Source organism: Prunus persica, chromosome G6, assembly GCF_000346465.2.
Source record: "Prunus persica cultivar Lovell chromosome G6, Prunus_persica_NCBIv2, whole genome shotgun sequence".
NCBI lineage: Eukaryota > Viridiplantae > Streptophyta > Magnoliopsida > Rosales > Rosaceae > Prunus > Prunus persica.
This window is the reverse complement of record NC_034014.1, coordinates 28,535,156-28,552,515: the sequence shown is the minus strand read 5'-3', so window position 1 is coordinate 28,552,515 and position 17,360 is coordinate 28,535,156. Positions and strand designations below refer to the sequence as shown.

The window sequence follows — 17,360 nt, the reverse complement described above, 5'->3', positions numbered from 1 at the left end:
ATATTTTAATTAATTCCATAAATTACTTAAGAAATATAAATTAATTATTAAAAAAAATTTGTGTAATTGTTTTTATTAATTTTATATACTGATCTTAAAACCATATATATTATACATACATGAAAGGGAAAATTTTAAAACCAAATACAATGTTGTTGACACCGATGTCCAATATAGCAAGGCTATCCGCAAGTATATTTACTTCTAAAATGCAATATATATTTTTTAGTAATCACTTGAGTTAGAAGGATTTTGATTTTTAACTCATCTTATTTACCCCAAAAAAAAAAATTATTGTTAAAATAACTGATTTTACTTACCAAAGTAAAACCATGTCGGATCAAAATGTTTTCTAATATAATTTTGGATGCAGACCTACAAAAGCAAGTATTTCAAACATAAACGCTGACTTCCTTGCATCAAGATCCACCAAATAAAAAATGATTTGTGTTTCTGCCCGTTCATATCCATGAATTTTTTTTTCCGGAGTCATCGTATAAAAGCTCACAATTTTTTTTTTACAGATATAAGACCCGTGGAAATGAATGTAAACGCAATAAAAGTACATATACATGTAGTTTTAGATTATTATTTTTTAGAGAACATGTTAATTTATTACATTTTTTTTTTTTTAAAATGAGGAACATGTTTATTAGATTGTTATGCATATTTCGGTGAAATTGAAAACTTAAAAAGAAAACTATTCATCGAGCAATTGTTGCTGGGCACTCGAAAACGACCGGAGGTCAAACCTCTTTACCTTCCATGGCGTTTTCCGGGTTTCCATGGGTCAATTGACCACCTTGCCCCAACGTGGGTTCCGCTGCAGTTGCATTTCCGTAATTTTGGAGAAAACCAATGGCGGCTTCGGACGCTTTCAGCGTTCGGATCGTCTCCGTCGATTACTACATGGCGCCGCCGATCCCAGGCGTCGATATCTCTTACAGTAGCTTCCAAGGTACCATTCCCCCAACCCTCCGTAAAACGATGCCGTACGGTCAATTTGCTTAAATTCATAGCCACTGTTTCCTTCACTTGGCTACTAACTTAGATTTCATAAAAATTTCATTCATAATTTCTGCAACCAAACTCAGGCTTCGGGTTTGACTGAGTGAGTGGATGTTCTAGTTAATTTTCTGCGTCACCAAACACGGTGCTATGGTTTTGACATTAACATAAATTATTTTTGTTAAAAATTTTCTGAAGGTGGGAAGGTGAATGAGGTTCCCGTTATACGAATATTCGGCTCTACTCCGGCTGGCCAGAAAACTTGCTTGCACATTCATCGAGTAAGATTTAGACTGTTGCTTATTAATTCCTTTTTTTCTAACTTACGGGTTTCTTATATTGTTTTTGGGGCTAATTTGTTATGTGCAGGCGTTACCATATTTATATGTGCCATGCGCCGATATACCGATTCAGCTGCACGAGAAAGGTACTTAGTATGCTTAGAACTAGGCTAGCACCAAAAATACAATCCCAGTTGGAAGGGATGAAGAAGGCTTTGTTGGCATTTTATTTTTGAGAAAGCTCGTTTCCGTTTAACATAGTATATATTTCTGCTTACGTTTTTCTAATAAGTTCTGGGTTTTCTAAGTTTGATTTTTCTCTGTAGTTGTGCTTTTATTTTTTGTAGTCACATTTGATACATGAATATTTTTCCCATTGTTTTGATTGCACAGGTGATTCTTACACACATGATATGTCTCTTCTTATAGAGAAAGCTTTGAAGGTATGCCTCGTTAAATTGATTGAGTGCTAGTCTGCAATGCATTTTGTTTGGTATGGTTCTCTGCTTCACATGTCTGGTACTGAAACCATGGATCAATGTATTTGGTAACACTTACAGCTCAAAGGCAACGCTGGTTCAAAGCGGCAACATGTGCATAGTTGCAGCCTTGTCCAGGCAAGGAAGCTTTATGGTTACCATTCATCAGAGGAGGTGTTTGTGAAGATATACCTGTATCCTAATCTTGTTTTTATGAATTTATTTTCTTAGTAGCCAGGAGTATGTTATTGAACACCTTGACTAGAAACTAAGCTACTCTCCACATGATGTCTCTCGTGCTGCCAATCTTCTTCTGGTGCTCTTCTTCAACATCGTACTTATAATTGGTGGCTGTTTGAGATTAATTGTTGTTACTGCTGGGTTTTGACTGCTGGCATATTGGAGCTCTTTTCCTCCTTTGCTGTGGCTATTGGTTTCTCTGATGTGAAGTTTTCTTTATATGCTACCAAATGTTATTTTTTTAGTTCGTAAAGTAGTGAACACTCTGGTTCTTATTTAGGACAGTTTTTCTGTGGAAGTATTTCATTGGAGGTCATAAGTTCTTATTGTAGTTGTCATTGACTAGATGCTTCTGATTCTTTCTTTTTATTTGTTTCATGTGTTTTATTGTCAACCAAAACTAGATTTCTTGGTAGGTCTTAAAACATATTTTTTTATATTATTACACAATTTTTATGGAAATGAGCCTCTTACTTCTGATCATACCCTTTGCACAGATTTCTTATCAGTTTTTTCGTTTAGCTTTCAATTTGACCTCCTGTAGGTTTACTTGGAATTTGGTGATCACTGATCATTATGTGGACGTATTTTTGTGAATCAAATTCTTTTATGGTCTTGATTTAGCTTGTGTTATAAAGCTGACTGGGTGAATGAGGATTTATCGTTGTTAATTCTTGCTTTTCAGGGAAGTTCAGTTCTTGATAAATGCTTACAGCCTCATGAATCTCACATTCCCTTCATTCTCCAGTTTCTGGTAAATTATTCCCTCCATATTAATTATTGCATTAATTTTTAACTCATAAATGTTTAGAAAGAGCTATGCAGGATTCATACAATTTAAGACTATCTCTTGTGGAAATTTCCCTAGAGTAGTGTAGAGGGTCCACTCTAAAGCATGATTGTGCACATTGATATGTGGGATCCGCAAATACCTAATTCTTGTAGTGTTCTAGCTTCATTTTTGTCAACGTTTGTTGTTATGATCTGAGCTTCCCCTTTTGGTAGGTTGACTACAACTTGTATGGGATGGGTCATCTACATGTATCAAAGATTAAGTTCCGTCATCCAATACCAGATGCCTTCTGCCCTAGGAAGTCTGTTCACAATGGACAGCCTAGTCAGGACATAGATAAGTCAACTTGCATGCCTGCCGATTTCCAGGTCAACTTTGTATCTTTTCTGCGCATGATAATTTTGGATAGGCATTATTGGTATTTATGCTTTTGGCTAGGATTCTAATGCACATGAATATAACTTTGGTTGAATAATGTTCTTGTATGATGTTTTGGGAATTTTGCATTAGGCAGATATACATGGCCATCTGTCTTTGGGTTCACCTGTTTGGATATCGTCCACAATTCCAGTTGACTGGACGTGGAATTCTCCTGGTGAATTTGATGCTTCCTCAAATCCAGATATGAACTGCATTAAACGTCAAAGTATTTGTGAACTTGAGGGGGATGCTACTGTAGATGGTTTGTTTTGATGCTCAGTTATGCCACAGCTATTGCTTTATCTTTTCTTACTACTGTTCTTTTGCTGATCAAATCGTTACTCATTCATGGTTTCACAGAGATTCTTAATCAGCAGCTTAAGATATATACATCCTTCTCGCAAACTCGTTCAGATGTGAAAATGGTTCAGTCACTTATACCAATTTGGGAGGTTTGCTTTCATCTCATTCATTTGCTATTTTTCTGTGTATTGTTATGCGTCTTACACTTGTTGTTTTTTTGTTTTTTGGTCCTTAGGAGTATGAAAGGACGGGGATACATGAGGCAGCAATACCTCCTGATCCTGCCAAACCACTTCCAGAAGATACTTTGAAAACTCTAGCAGGTGGTCTAGAATTTAATAACAAACTTATCAAAGTGCATGGTGAAGCAGAAAGTTCTTTGTGTCGAACTCAATTAAGGAAAGATGTAAGGTCTGTGGAGCAGATGACATCTCCAAAAGATGAAGGAAATTTTGTTCAACTCCAAACTGATAATCTTACTGATGGAGATATAATTAGATCTCCGTCAACCCAAGATTTTACTGAAGAAAGGGTTTCAAATGCCAAACTTTCATTGAATAAGGAACTTCCAGCATCTCAAGTGATCGAGACGATAAATATGAAGGTATAACAACCCTGATCATGCATTTCTTTTAGCATTGATGAAGATTTTTCACTCTTTGGCGATACTTTTCTGGGCCAAGTGACTTTGCAGGGGCTTGGCTAGTTTTTGGTATTTCCCATTACTGAAGTTTTTATTGTGAGTTGTTAGTTGTGTCACTGGTGTTATCATGTAACTTTTCACTAATAATGGTTTCTCCCTGCATAATTCTGATTTCTTCTGCAGGTTGTTAGAGGAGCTTTCCTTCTGTTATATTTTTCGTATACTCATAGTTTTTCAATAAGAAGTTGGTTGTTGGAATTGTCTCTTGCATTGATAAGGACCATATGTTTTCACTCAGGCTGCAGATAATGAAGCACTGGGTCTTCTTAGGTGGCTTGCCACTTCTCAGGCAGCTGATGATATAAACTCTGATGATGAACTTGTTTGTGAAACAATTCTGAGTCCCTTGTTGCCTGCAACAACCATTGACAAGGTTCTGGAGAAAGCTAATGTGGACTATGAGACTGAATCCCAAAAGGAGTGTCAGGACATCCTTGATTCAGTTGGTGATTTAATCGACTTTGAGGGAGGAAAGGAAAAAGCTTCTTACCCTTCAGATCGAAACCATTCCTCCAAACGCTCATCTGAGTATGTGATTCCCCGGGTGGATGGTTGTGGGGATGATGCTATCTCAACTCCTTGTGATGGATCAAGTGGAAGCTTTTCTGAAATAGAGGGGAAGAGTGAATTTAGAACCTCTGATCACCAGGTGCAAGATGATAGCTCAAGCTTCAATCATAAGCACAAAAGGAAAAAATCATTATGGGGCTCTTTACCTTTGTCTGCGACCCAAAAGATGAAGACAGAAGGAGAACTTATCAAGTTATACAGAGAAACTAATAAACCTGTTGGTACAAGTTCCTCTTCTGAGGATCAGGTGGGAAAACGTGCAGGCATTGGTGCTTGTGACTTAAAAGAGAGTAGTATGTTGGCAAGATGCTCTGTGAGGGACCTGATGAGGAGAAAGCGATCCTACCGAATTGAGCCACCTGAATGTGGCTCTCAAGGGATTAAAGAGGTTCTTCTGGGGAGGGAAGAAAATGAAGATACGCTTCTCTGCGCAAAACGTTTAGATTTTCAAATGTCATGTGCTGATGCCACAACTTTTGAAGGCTTATCTTCCAAGGGTGGAGTGTGTGAAATGCCTTTTGAGAATCCTGTGGGTGTAAATGCCATAACTGTTGCTACTTTTCTAAACAATGAGGGGAGTGGTGGTCAGAAACTGGGTGTTGACTCTGTTTTATGTGGGCTTAGAAACTCACCATTTGGGGTCATCCCTTCTGATGATAAGGGCTTAATTGAAATGAGCTTCTGCAGGAAACCCCCTGTTGCAGACTGGAACTACGGGGAATCTAAAAATGCTTCATCGTTATATGACGGTATTACTAGCATTTGATTAAATAACTGTTTCCCAAAGACTGGAAGTTGAAAACTTTTGATTATTGACTGATGAAATATGCATAAATATCTCGGGCTTTGCATCCTTTAATATTGTTTCGTCATTGATTCTGTCTTTGACGTTAAGTTGGTTGAACATGCTTAGGTTTTACAATTTATTCTATTTACTTGGTGTGGCCCTGATGTCATGTTGTAGTGCTTGCTATAAATTATTACTGACCTGCATTTTTTTTTTTTCTATTCAAGGGAGAGCTACAGATGAATTTTGCCCCTTTTTTGTGCGAGACTGCCAAGATGAGAGAGAAATTCAGAACAAGTGTGTCAGAAGTGAATCCAGTTCTCATCAAGAATCTGTTATGGGTGTACCTATTCACTATCAAACTGATGGCTCTTACTTGTATCTGTTAACACCTGCAACTACACCCCCTTCTGCCAAAAATGTATGTAGATGGTTGTCAAGTGATGAAAAAGGTATTTCCTAGAATTTTTTTGGTTGATCCTATTACATTTTGGAATTTTTTAGATATAAATTTTGGTTATGGACTTCTAGGTATTATTTCTGAGAGCAATGTGTCATTATTAAAGTGTAAATTCGAAGATAATAAACTATTTCTATGTTTTCTTGAAAGGTATCAGACCTTAGAAAGTAGAAATCTTATCTAGTGTGTAAAACATGTTTCAGGATCTTCTAGGAATCTCACTGGTCTGCAGAGTTATTTGCCTAATGATTGGGAAAAAAGTTCACCTGAATGTGGTTCTATAGATGATGTTCTGCCTATTCTACACCAAGGATCTCAAGAGAATCATGGAAATCATGAAACAGAAAGGACAGAAATAGTGCAAAGAGAAGGAGATGCTGTAAAAGTTCAAACGTGCTCTGAATACTCACAAGATAGTTCTCAGATTTCCGGTCCAGATGGGAGATCAAAGCCCACGCCTCTGAGTCAGATTGGATTCAGAGACCCTGCAAGTGTTGGCGGAGGCCAACAGCTGACATTGTTAAGTGTAGAGGTATATAACAATGTTATTATTATTAATTTTTTTTTTAAAGAAGGAAAAATTAGTGTCTACCCAAGGATTAAAATATCAGCTTTGCATATAATATCGGGCCTCCAATTTACGGATATTTCGGGGGATATATCGTTATCGTTTTAGGTATTGGGAAAAAATCAACAAAAATGACAGATATAGGCATTGAAACACATAATTTTGGTGTAAAAATTTCATAGATGTTATGTACATTATCAATGAATGTATTGAACAAATAAAACTCAAAATTTACTAATAATAAGATATACATATGATGAATTATAAGTGGTATGTAATGTGCGTTAATGAAAAGTTTGAAAATAAAATGTTGATTAGAATTAATAAACCATGCATAAATCCATAGTTTGTTTAAACATTGGATTACAGTTTAGATAAGTGTCCATCTACATAAATGAAGAGCTCCTATGAGGTTCAAACAATGAGGAACAACTATCTAGATTCATACAATAGTCATACCAAGTCATGTAACCCGAGCAGTTTGTAAGCCACGTTTGAACATGGTGCACATAGGTCTCTCATGAGCTCCCTACTGTCCTCCCGCATATGGTAACCCAACAAGTAGGTCCATAATTTGTTTCATCATCTTGAGCTCCATAACTAGTTCCACTACAATCAGACATGACATAACCATAGCCATCATAAGTTTCATTTGAGTTAGTACTAGGTCTAGTTCCTATGCTCGTAGATCCAAAACTGATCGACATGTCCTTTGATTGGAGGTAAGTGGGCAGTGGACTGTGCATAGATTCTTCATATTTATAAATTATAGGGTGCTGGGCAAGGATTAGCTATTTTTGGGTTTCAATTTGCTTCAATTGCCTTCCAAACTTCTGAATTGTTTTTGGGTTCTGTAATGGGTATCGGGAAATATTGGGGATATCGCACTTATCGGGGATATATCGTCGATACAGGGGAAGATATGGCCTTACCCCCCAATATCGGTGTCGACAGTTGAAAATACCGATATATCGGTGTATCGGCCGATATTTCAATCCTTGTGTCTACCTTTTATTTATTTTGCATCTGATTTAGCAAATCCAAATGTTTTTGGTAAAATATTTGTGAATCTTGCTTTATGTATGTTCACAAGAATATCGTGATTAACCTTTGTATATGTCTTTTTGTTTTAAAAAAATTAATTAAATTTCCTTGTAACCTTCACTGGTTCAAATAATTTATGAGCATTTGCACTAATACAACTTGAATGCAACATTGGGCGACAGGTTCAAGCAGAATCAAGAGGAGATCTTCGACCTGATCCTCGGTTTGATGCCATCAATTTGATCTCTCTTGCTATTCAGAATGATAGTGATTCTATTGTTGAAATTTTTGTGCTTTTGCACAGTAAAGCTGAAAGTTCTCAGAGGTAAAATCAGTATTGAAACTTTACATACTTATCTTTAGTCTGTTTGTTCTCCTACATTGAGTATGACTCGGTGCATCTTCCTGGTTGGGATATTTGTAATCATTGATTCATTTACTAGCGAAAAGTTTATATGCCTTTTTTAGTGGAATCTGTGGCCCTAAATTTTTAGGAAAATATGCCCAAATAACTGGAAAACATTAAAACCTTTGTAATATTTAGAAACTGTAAGGCTATAACTAGCACTAATAGTTTTCTAGGTAGCATTAGCTGGCATTTTACAGTAGCTTATTATGCTTTTCTTTTGCAGGATTCTTGATGGAATTTCTGGCTGCAAGGTGTTGGTTTTTTATGAGGAGAAGTACTTATTTGATCATTTTATAAAAACTGTATGCTCATTGGACCCAGATGTTTTGATGGGTTGGGATATACAAGGTGGTTCTCTTGGGTTTTTAGCAGAAAGGGCTTCGCTTTTTGGTATAGGCTTACTCAACAAGATATCTCGGGTACCATCTGAAACCAAGATGGAGGCTGAAGATTTAGAAATTCCGGAGAAAGCAATACAAGAAAAAATGATTCATGAGGCAGTCATTGCTGATCCAGTTGTACTAGATCCAATAGTTGAGGATGAATGGGGAAGAACTCATGCCAGCGGTGTCCATGTTGGCGGTAGAATTGTCCTTAATGTCTGGCGGCTGATGCGTGGTGAAGTCAAGCTCAATATATACACAGTTGAAGCTGTTGCTCAAGCTGTGTTGAGGCGAAAAGTCCCATATATTCTTAATAAAGTACTGACGAAATGGTTTTTAAGTGGCCCTGGACGAGCCAGATATCGATGTATTGAGTACTTAAATGAGAGAGCAAAGCTGAGCCTTGAGATAATGAATCAATTAGACATGGTATGTATTTAAGTTCTACCTTGGTTCCTCTGTATGTGCTTAGGGTTGGGGAAAATTTATGCCTTGTATGTGTGTTGCTTGTGTATGAGCAGTGATATAAAGAGGTTGCTTATCTTTTTAGGTGCCCTTATCATATTTTTCACTGTCATTCTGATTGTGTTCATCATGACTGTGCTTTTGCAGATAAATCGAACATCAGAACTTGCTCGTGTATTTGGCATTGACTTTTTTTCAGTTCTGTCTAGAGGTTCACAATACCGTGTTGAATCCATGTTTCTGAGATTGGCCCATGCTCAAAACTATGTTGCCATTTCCCCTGGGCCGAAACAGGTTTTTATGAGTTATCTTTTGCTCTGTCCTTTTCCCTCCTAATGATGCCTCATGGCGTATTGCATTTTGTTATCCGAATGGTCTATGGTCTTTGCACTTGAACATGCATAGTTTCCTTAATGTGTTAATTCTGCAAATCCTTTGAAGTCTCTGGTGGATTCAAAAACTTTAGATCTAGTTGTCCTCTCAGCATTTGGTTGTTACCTTTGCTCTTATGCCATTGGATTCTCAACCAGTCATGGATGATGTAATACTTGTATCATGCACTATTTGATCTTGTGACCAATTTTTCGATGATTGATCTTATGTAGGTTGCTTCTCAACCAGCAATGGAGTGCCTACCTCTTGTCATGGAACCAGAGTCTGGTTTTTATGCAGATCCAGTTGTCGTTTTGGATTTTCAGTCTCTTTATCCATCAATGATTATTGCATACAACCTTTGCTATTCTACATGCCTTGGAAAAGTTGTGCCTTCAGAGGCAAATACACTTGGAGTCAGTTCATTTTCACCTGATCCCCATGATCTGCATAATTTAAAAGATCAGATTCTGCTGACTCCCAATGGTGTTATGTATGTACCAGAAAAGGTATTCTTGTCATATTGGTTTCTGTTTTAAAGATTTAATTCGCGCACATGGAGCTTGCATTATATGTTGATCATACATGCAAAAGAGGGAGGAGAGGGAGTAACTTTCATTTGCTGTGAATCATGTGATACAGGTTCGTAAAGGTGTACTGCCACGTTTATTAGAGGAAATATTGTCAACGAGAATAATGGTTAAACAAGCTATGAAAAAGTTGTCTTCTTCAGAGCAAGTTCTTCACAGGGTACATTGCACTATAGAATAAAAAATTTGTGTGATTCCTTCATATATTCTTATTTCTCAGCAAGTTCTTTTCCATGGATTGTGCTCTTTTACATGCGCAAAGGTTTGAATAAAGCATCACATTCTTCTCCAGATATTTAATGCAAGACAGCTTGCTCTGAAGTTGATATCAAACGTAACATATGGCTATACAGCTGCTGGGTTTAGTGGCCGTATGCCTTGTGCCGAGATTGCAGACAGTATTGTTCAGTGTGGCCGTAGTACATTGGAAAAGGCTATTTCATATGTAAATGCACATGGGAAGTGGAACGCTAGAGTTATTTATGGCGACACAGACAGGTATCAGTTGATTTCTTATGATGAATGAGATGAAAAATTACAGTAAATTCTTCTGATTTGTTCTTTTTCATTACTGTGTGTTTGATTAGGCAGAATGACATCTCATGAGTTTAGACTGTTGTATGTGGTCTATTTATGTCAATTGCCTGTGGGTCAATGGAGATTGTTCCATCACTTTTTTTCTCTCTCTTTCTCTCATATGTAAATGGGGCAAATTAACTTTCTTTTGTGTTTGCAGCATGTTTGTTCTCCTAAAGGGACGCAGCATTGAAGATTCTTTTCAGATTGGACATGAGATTGCATCTGAAATTACTGCTATGAATCCAAATCCAATTGCTTTGAAGATGGAAAAAGTTTATAGCTCGTGCTTCCTCCTTACTAAGAAGCGTTATGTTGGTTACAGTTATGAAAGCCCTGAACAGACTGAACCTATTTTTGACGCTAAAGGTATTGAGACAGTTCGCAGGGATACATGTGGGGCTGTTGCCAAGACAATGGAGCAGTCTTTGAGACTCTTTTTTGAACATCAGGACATGTATGAGGTACAAAAGCATGTGCTATTCCTTTTGATTGTACTTGAACTGGTTTGAGAAAATCAAGGGTGAAGAGCAAAAGAAAAAACATACCAAATAGCATGTGAAATATTATGCATGATAGGACGTCCATTGGTTGTAAGTCAATCCATGTTCACATGTTACCTCTTTAGTTTCATGGATATCTTGTATTTGCCCTGAGTATTTTTTACCCTGGTGGTTGACTTGATTTCCACGGTTAGATGATCACCTTTGTTTTTAACACAGGTTAGAGCATACTTACAGCGTCAATGGAAGCGGATTCTATCTGGAAGGGTGTCTCTTCAGGATTTTGTATTTGCAAAGGAGGTTCGCCTAGGCACCTACCGTGCGAGTGCTTTTTCGTCACTTCCACCAGCTGCAATTGTTGCCACAAAAGCTATGAGAACTGACCCTAGGGCAGAACCACGTTATGCAGAGCGTGTACCTTACGTTGTAATCCATGGGGAGCCTGGGGCCCGTCTGGTTGACTTGGTGGTGGATCCATTGATTCTCTTGGCTATTGATTCACCCTACAGATTAAATGATCTTTATTACATCCACAAACAGATAATCCCAGCTTTGCAGCGAGTGTTTGGGCTTCTTGGAGCTGACTTGAGCCAGTGGTTTTCAGATATGCCCCGCCCTGCTAGAGAAGCCTTTGGTAAACGCCTCTTTTACGCGTCCAATCCGCACCGAACCAGAATTGATTATTACTATCTTTCAAGGCATTGTATCTTGTGCGGTGAGTTGGTCCAGGCATCAGCCCATCTATGCAATCAATGTTGTGAAAACAAAAGTTTTGCTGCTGTAGCTGTAACTGGAAGAACTTCAAAACTGGAGAGAGAGATGCAGCAGCTTGCTGGTGTAAGTACTCTGATCAGTTCTTAGAACCTTTGCTTTTTATGTCCTTCAAATTAACTGTTACATTGTTTCATATTTATTAAAAAGATTCCAAAGGCCCGATGACAATATGACTTCTCTTGCAGATTTGTCGACATTGCGGAGGGGGGGACTGGGTTGTAGAAAGTGGCATCAAATGCACTTCTCTTGCATGCTCAGTGTTTTATGAGAGGCGTAAAGTTCAGAAAGAACTACAAGGGCTTGCTTCTGTTGCTGCGGAAACGGGTTTCTATCCTAAATGTATGGTTGAGTGGTTTTGATTGAAGACTGCGAGGAAGTCCATCTTCAACACTGAAATCTCAAGCGTTTGCAATGCATGTTGCCCAACATTCTCTTCTCTTCAATCAGATAATATTTCTTTTGCCTTGCGGGTCATGCTGCGTTGCTCGGCTTTGGGCCAAAGCTATGTTGTATAGTTGATCAGTTTTTATTTTATGTTTTTAGTGAGAGATTTTGGATTTTCCTAAGGTTTTGTCAACCTTTGTAAAGAAAAAAAGAACTAGAATGTGCCTATTTCACCCTTCTTAAAAGAAATGCATAACAAACGTAAATAATAAAAGGTAAACAAGTAATTAGCATTTGTTTTTCCTGACAATTTACAAGATTTTTCTCATAACTCTCCTTCCTACATAATAATCACATGGATTAACATACGTGTTGGTCGGGGCAGTAAGCCCATCCATTTGCATCCAATTTCGAATCCCCTTTCTTGTAAATTAGATGAATTTTAAGTAATTTAGATATTATCGCTTGTATAAAAAAATGTCTTGAGAGCTATTCCAAGTTTAATACCCTTTTAGCTTTGAAATCTCTATCACTTGTTCTATCTAATTAATCTAGTGATTATCCAAAACAAAAAGAAAAATGATTACCAATTTTTTGATCTAATAATTGTGAAAGGTTGAAATATCATTTCGACACAAAAAATAAAAATAATTACTGGTCATAAAATTTACATTTCGGCCCAGCCATCTGGGTGACCACAATCATCAAAAGCTCAAAGCCCAAACAAAAACACCAAATCAATGGAAATGAAGCCCAAATTAGTCATTTTCTTCTTCCACTGTACGCCCGTTATAGGTTTAAGCACCTTCGTCGTCCAACTCCTCTCTCCCCCTCTCATCCATGGAGGGTTTAACACCATAGTTGAAAACTCTCTCTACCTCTCTGACTCTTTTCCGGAAATGGCACAAACTCCACACTCACTGCTCCTACTCAAACGCCTTTCTCGCTGTTCTCCGAACCTTAAACCCCCTTCAGCTTTCCTCTCTCTCCTAAAACCCTTCTCAACCTCACCAACCCCAATCTCCTCCTTAGAGCCAAAACCTTCCTCTCTCTCAGCACGATTGAGTTTCGTCTTCGACCAAATTGACGCCATTGAGAAAGAACGCTCCGAGAAGGATCAAACCCTTCAAAAAATCCGAGCTTGGCGCGAATCCAAAAAATCCCAAAATAACCCAGAATTAGGGTTGGGAGTTGTCAGTGACAGCGTAAATAATGCTAAGTTGATTAGTTCTGACTCAGTTTCGTCCGAGTCGGAGAGGTTTGAGACGCCAGTGGCAGCTAAGAAAGAGGTAGAGGTAGTGCACCCATGGCCGGAGTGGATTGAACTAATGGAGAGGCTGGTGCAGCAGAACTACTTTGATCATAGGAGAAACGATGAGGATAGAATGATCCAAGATATCGGCTTTAATGCATCTGAAGCTGTTTTGGCGGCAGAGGAAGATGCCCAGGGTGTTGATTTCAAGGATTTCAAGACTGTTCAAACAGCATGTCTTAATTTCGGGAAGGACCGGTTCGATATTATGAGGTTTGTGGCTTGATACTAAATGAAGTGTAAATGATTGCTTTTGATTGTATGCTAAACAACGTTTGGAGATAAGTTGATATCTTTCCTAGAATTATGAGTGACGAATAGGGTAATGCTATTATGATTGACAAGTTCTGAGATAGAAAAGTAATTTCAGGTCCTTGTCGAGACAGGATATTCAAGTTTTGGTGGGTTTTGGCTGCCCGAGTACGGACAAGAAGGTGGTTTTCTCTTCAAAACTGTTGAGGAAGCATACCCACCTTGATGAAGGAGATGTGAGTGTTACTTAGAAGAATAATTCCTTGTATTGCTTGGCCGTATAAATTGCATCTAACCGCTGACATCTCATTCCTTGTTGATTAGCATTTGTCATTGCTTATCTCCTAAGTAATAAGTCAAAATAAATATGATTGGCATTCGGAGGTACAAGATAATTTGTTATAAATTCCAGAATATTTGCATGTTCTCCATTTTTCAGCCTTTAGAGTCTAGGATGCTATGACCATTTATTCTGCAGTGACTATTGCTTAATTATATATCGTTTGAGTATTTCTTTTCATATTCATTGATATTGTGGCATGCCGCATCCCATATTGGAAAAATATAGTATCTGAAGGGTGCAGTTTCTTTTCCTCATCCCTCGTATTTATTTGTGCATATGGATATGAATGCTTAACTTAAGCATTTTTTGTAATGAGTATTCATTCGTATTCCAGGTTTGCAGTTCCTGCAGTTTAAGAAATTCCTGCGAAAGAGCATATCTGATTACTAACAAAGAGGACGAGGCACGTACTATTGATATAATGCGTGTTTTATTGGCTTATGGATTTGATCCTGTAAATGGATCAGTAGTCAATAAGTCACTTCTGAAACAAAAGTCTGTTAAGACTGTAGTCCGTAAGTTACTTCATCAGGTTGTCAAGTTGAGTTCAGTTCCAATAGATCCTAATCTTCCACCTCCAGTAATCAAAAAGCCACCCCCAAAAGTAAAGCAGCCTCCTCCCCCTCCAAGAAGGCGAGTTGGACGAGATGACATTGAGATGAAAAAAGGGGACTGGCTATGCTCTAAGTATGCTTCTTCTAATTTCTTTTATTTTATTCTTCTGGATCATGGCCATTTTATTTGTTTTCTACAATTAATACTTTGTTGGTAATTTTCTGGAAAATGCATATAAGTATGATGTGGCATGTTTCTTTGGCAAAGTTCCTATCTGCCAGGTCTAGTTTTGTTAGTGTATTAAAGTTATTTTGCATGTCATGTCATGCTTTTAGGCTTCAGCCCAGAATGAAGGGACTAGTTTTTGGCTTCCTATGAGGAATAGTTATGTTGTTTAGATCCCATAAATGGCTTTCCATTGACTTAGCTCATTGATACTTTTTAGCCTTAGTTGAACCAAATGAGCTAATTATGTTGTCAGCCACTTTTGTTTTTATGAAATTCTTGACTTCTAGAATTCGCTGATGATTCTGATACTGGTATCAGGTGTGACTTCATGAATTTTGCCAAGAACACCATCTGCCTGCAATGTGATGCCAAACGTCCAAAGAGACAACTGCTTCCAGGAGAATGGGAATGCCCTGGGTAAGATGTCACTCTTGGCTTTTCCCATAATTTTTATATGTGCCCTTTAGAAACACAGTCATATCTTTATTGTAGCTAGTTTTAGTTTGCGAGATTCTTGATTTTCTTATGTTGTTCTGTTATATGTCAGGTGCAACTTTTTAAATTATAGGAGAAATATGGCATGCTTTCATTGTGATTGCAAGCGCCCACCGGACAAATATCTGGAGAACAAAGTGCAAGAAACGCAACGTGGCCCTAGGACAAGGGTGGAGAAGACTGCTGTTCTTCACAGGGACTCTAATGCCTGGAATTTTGATTTTGATGACAATGAGTCAGATGGGGCAGATGTTGCTGCTTTTGAATATGCAGATTCTTCAGTAATAGGTGAAGGTTCTCTTGGTAACCAGGCTCAAGGACAAAATTTTGGCCGCCCTAAAGATAGCAGAGTACCAAGGGTTCACAATGAAGAATACTCTGATGGTGATACTGTTAGGCCAGGAAGAGGGTTTGATGATTTTAATGATGAAGATGATGGTATTGACAATTACGAGTTAGACACTAACAATAAAAATTCAGCACAGAGCGGTTCAATTGATTTTTCGGAATTTGAAGGGTCCGAATCAGAAGACATTGAAGGCTCTGACAATAGTTCGTGTGGTCGTCGCAGAACAAAATCTTCTTACAATAAGCCACATAGGTCTACACGTCAACAGGCAGCGTTCTCTGTCACAGATGATGGTGAACTTGTTTCTGACAAAGAGCTTTCAGCCCATCCCAACTGGAAGTCTAGTCATGTTGCTGATTCTAGATCAAGAGGTAGGGGTAGAAATACAACTGGTCCATCCAGGGGATTAAGCTTTGGTTCTGATGATGAACTTGGACTGTCTTCTGATGTAGATGATGTAGATCAAACTTTTGGATCCAGGCAAGGTAAATTGAATAAATTAGGTTCTGGGAGAAGAGATTTTCAGAGGAGAGGAAATTTTGATGTTGAAGATGATTCAGTTTCTGGTTCAGAATCAGACAATGATGATTTTCAATCCAATAAAAATAGACTGAGAAGGCCTAAAGAAAACAATTTCAAAGGTCGGGGCAGCCATAACTTTACCAGAGACACACAATTTGAATCCAGTGGAATGAAGGGTGGTAGGAGAAATTCTTTCAACAATGACTTTGACAGATCAGCACGAGGGTCTCATGGTAGTAATAAAGGATTTCGAGGGAATGATTTTGACAGCCAGAGAATGAGTAACAGAGGTGGTGATAAGCAGAGTTTTAAGGGGGGTCCTAGAAGAGAAGGGTTTGGAAAGAGTGGTGGGAGGAATTCTTTCAGTGATGATTTTGATAGATCAGCAGGAGGGTCTCGCGGTAATAACAAAGGATTTCGGGGGAACGATTTTGATGGGCAGAGAAGGAGTAACAGAGGGGCTGATGCACATAATTTTAAGGGGCCTAGAAGAGAAGGATTTGGAAAGCAGCAGCGTGGAGGGGTTAATGAATATGGTAGGGACAAGGACAGGGGCTTTGATGACTGTAGAAACAGTAGACGCGTAATTGAAAGATAGATCCCCCATCCACGATGAGAATGGCAGTACTTGGTTTACTTTAGATGATGAGGGCTCATACTTGGTTCCTGAGGTGAATGGTTGCAAATTGCAACTCATACAGATGGAAAGGAGTGCTAAAGATCCAAAGTGGATATTAGGATACCTGATCTCGTTGCCGGTTTCAATTTTTCCATGTATCATCAGGAGTTTTCATCAAATCAGAATTTCAGTTTCATTGCCATGCCAGTTTCGATTCGATGCAAGTTCTTCTGATCTAAACCTTAAATTTCAATGGCAACTTCTGCATCTCATTATGACAAGTTTGTTTGCACTTCATGTCAAACTTCCGAAGCAAGATTTTCTTCAGCAATTGGGCTCATGTTGTTTGTGGCACAACTTCAAGCTTCAAATTCTCCACTGTTCTGCAGATGAAATAGGAAATTTAAAGCTTTCTCATTCAATGGGTAACAAGTGGTTTTGCCTGCCTCAAGTTCTATGTAAATAAATAAATTTTGTTTTTTATATGAACTTCTTTTGGGCCAAAACCAAATTATAAGAAATTATTTGAATTGAATATCAATTCTTCAATGCTTCAGTGTTTGGGCCCGCCTT

General features: G+C 38.1%; 1 protein-coding gene across 1 annotated transcript; it reads left to right on the top strand.

The window, feature by feature from the left end:
• On the top strand, positions 524–17,270 carry LOC18775502 (DNA polymerase zeta catalytic subunit). Its single transcript, XM_020567423.1, has 29 exons — positions 524–958; positions 1,207–1,289; positions 1,378–1,435; positions 1,683–1,732; positions 1,850–1,962; positions 2,042–2,084; positions 2,694–2,762; positions 3,014–3,169; positions 3,312–3,483; positions 3,582–3,673; positions 3,760–4,128; positions 4,466–5,546; positions 5,812–6,036; positions 6,248–6,576; positions 7,839–7,981; positions 8,289–8,877; positions 9,061–9,207; positions 9,519–9,794; positions 9,928–10,035; positions 10,168–10,373; positions 10,612–10,915; positions 11,174–11,791; positions 11,914–12,072; positions 12,824–12,845; positions 13,004–13,637; positions 13,795–13,912; positions 14,354–14,706; positions 15,121–15,219; positions 15,350–17,270. Exons 1-29 carry the CDS (start codon positions 859–861, stop codon positions 16,764–16,766), a joined length of 8,133 nt encoding a protein of 2,710 aa, XP_020423012.1. The 5' UTR covers positions 524–858; the 3' UTR covers positions 16,767–17,270.

Excerpts from the sequence above, each read along its gene's own strand:
- LOC18775502 (XM_020567423.1), top strand. The coding sequence starts at position 859 with ATGGCGGCTTCGGACGCTTTCAGCGTTCGGATCGTCTCCGTCGATTAC. Across the intron at positions 3,170-3,311 it reads GCATGCCTGCCGATTTCCAG|GCAGATATACATGGCCATCT; the intron begins GTCAACTTTGTA and ends ATTTTGCATTAG. Across the intron at positions 12,073-12,823 it reads GTTTCTATCCTAAATGTATG|CTCAAAGCCCAAACAAAAAC; the intron begins GTTGAGTGGTTT and ends AATCATCAAAAG.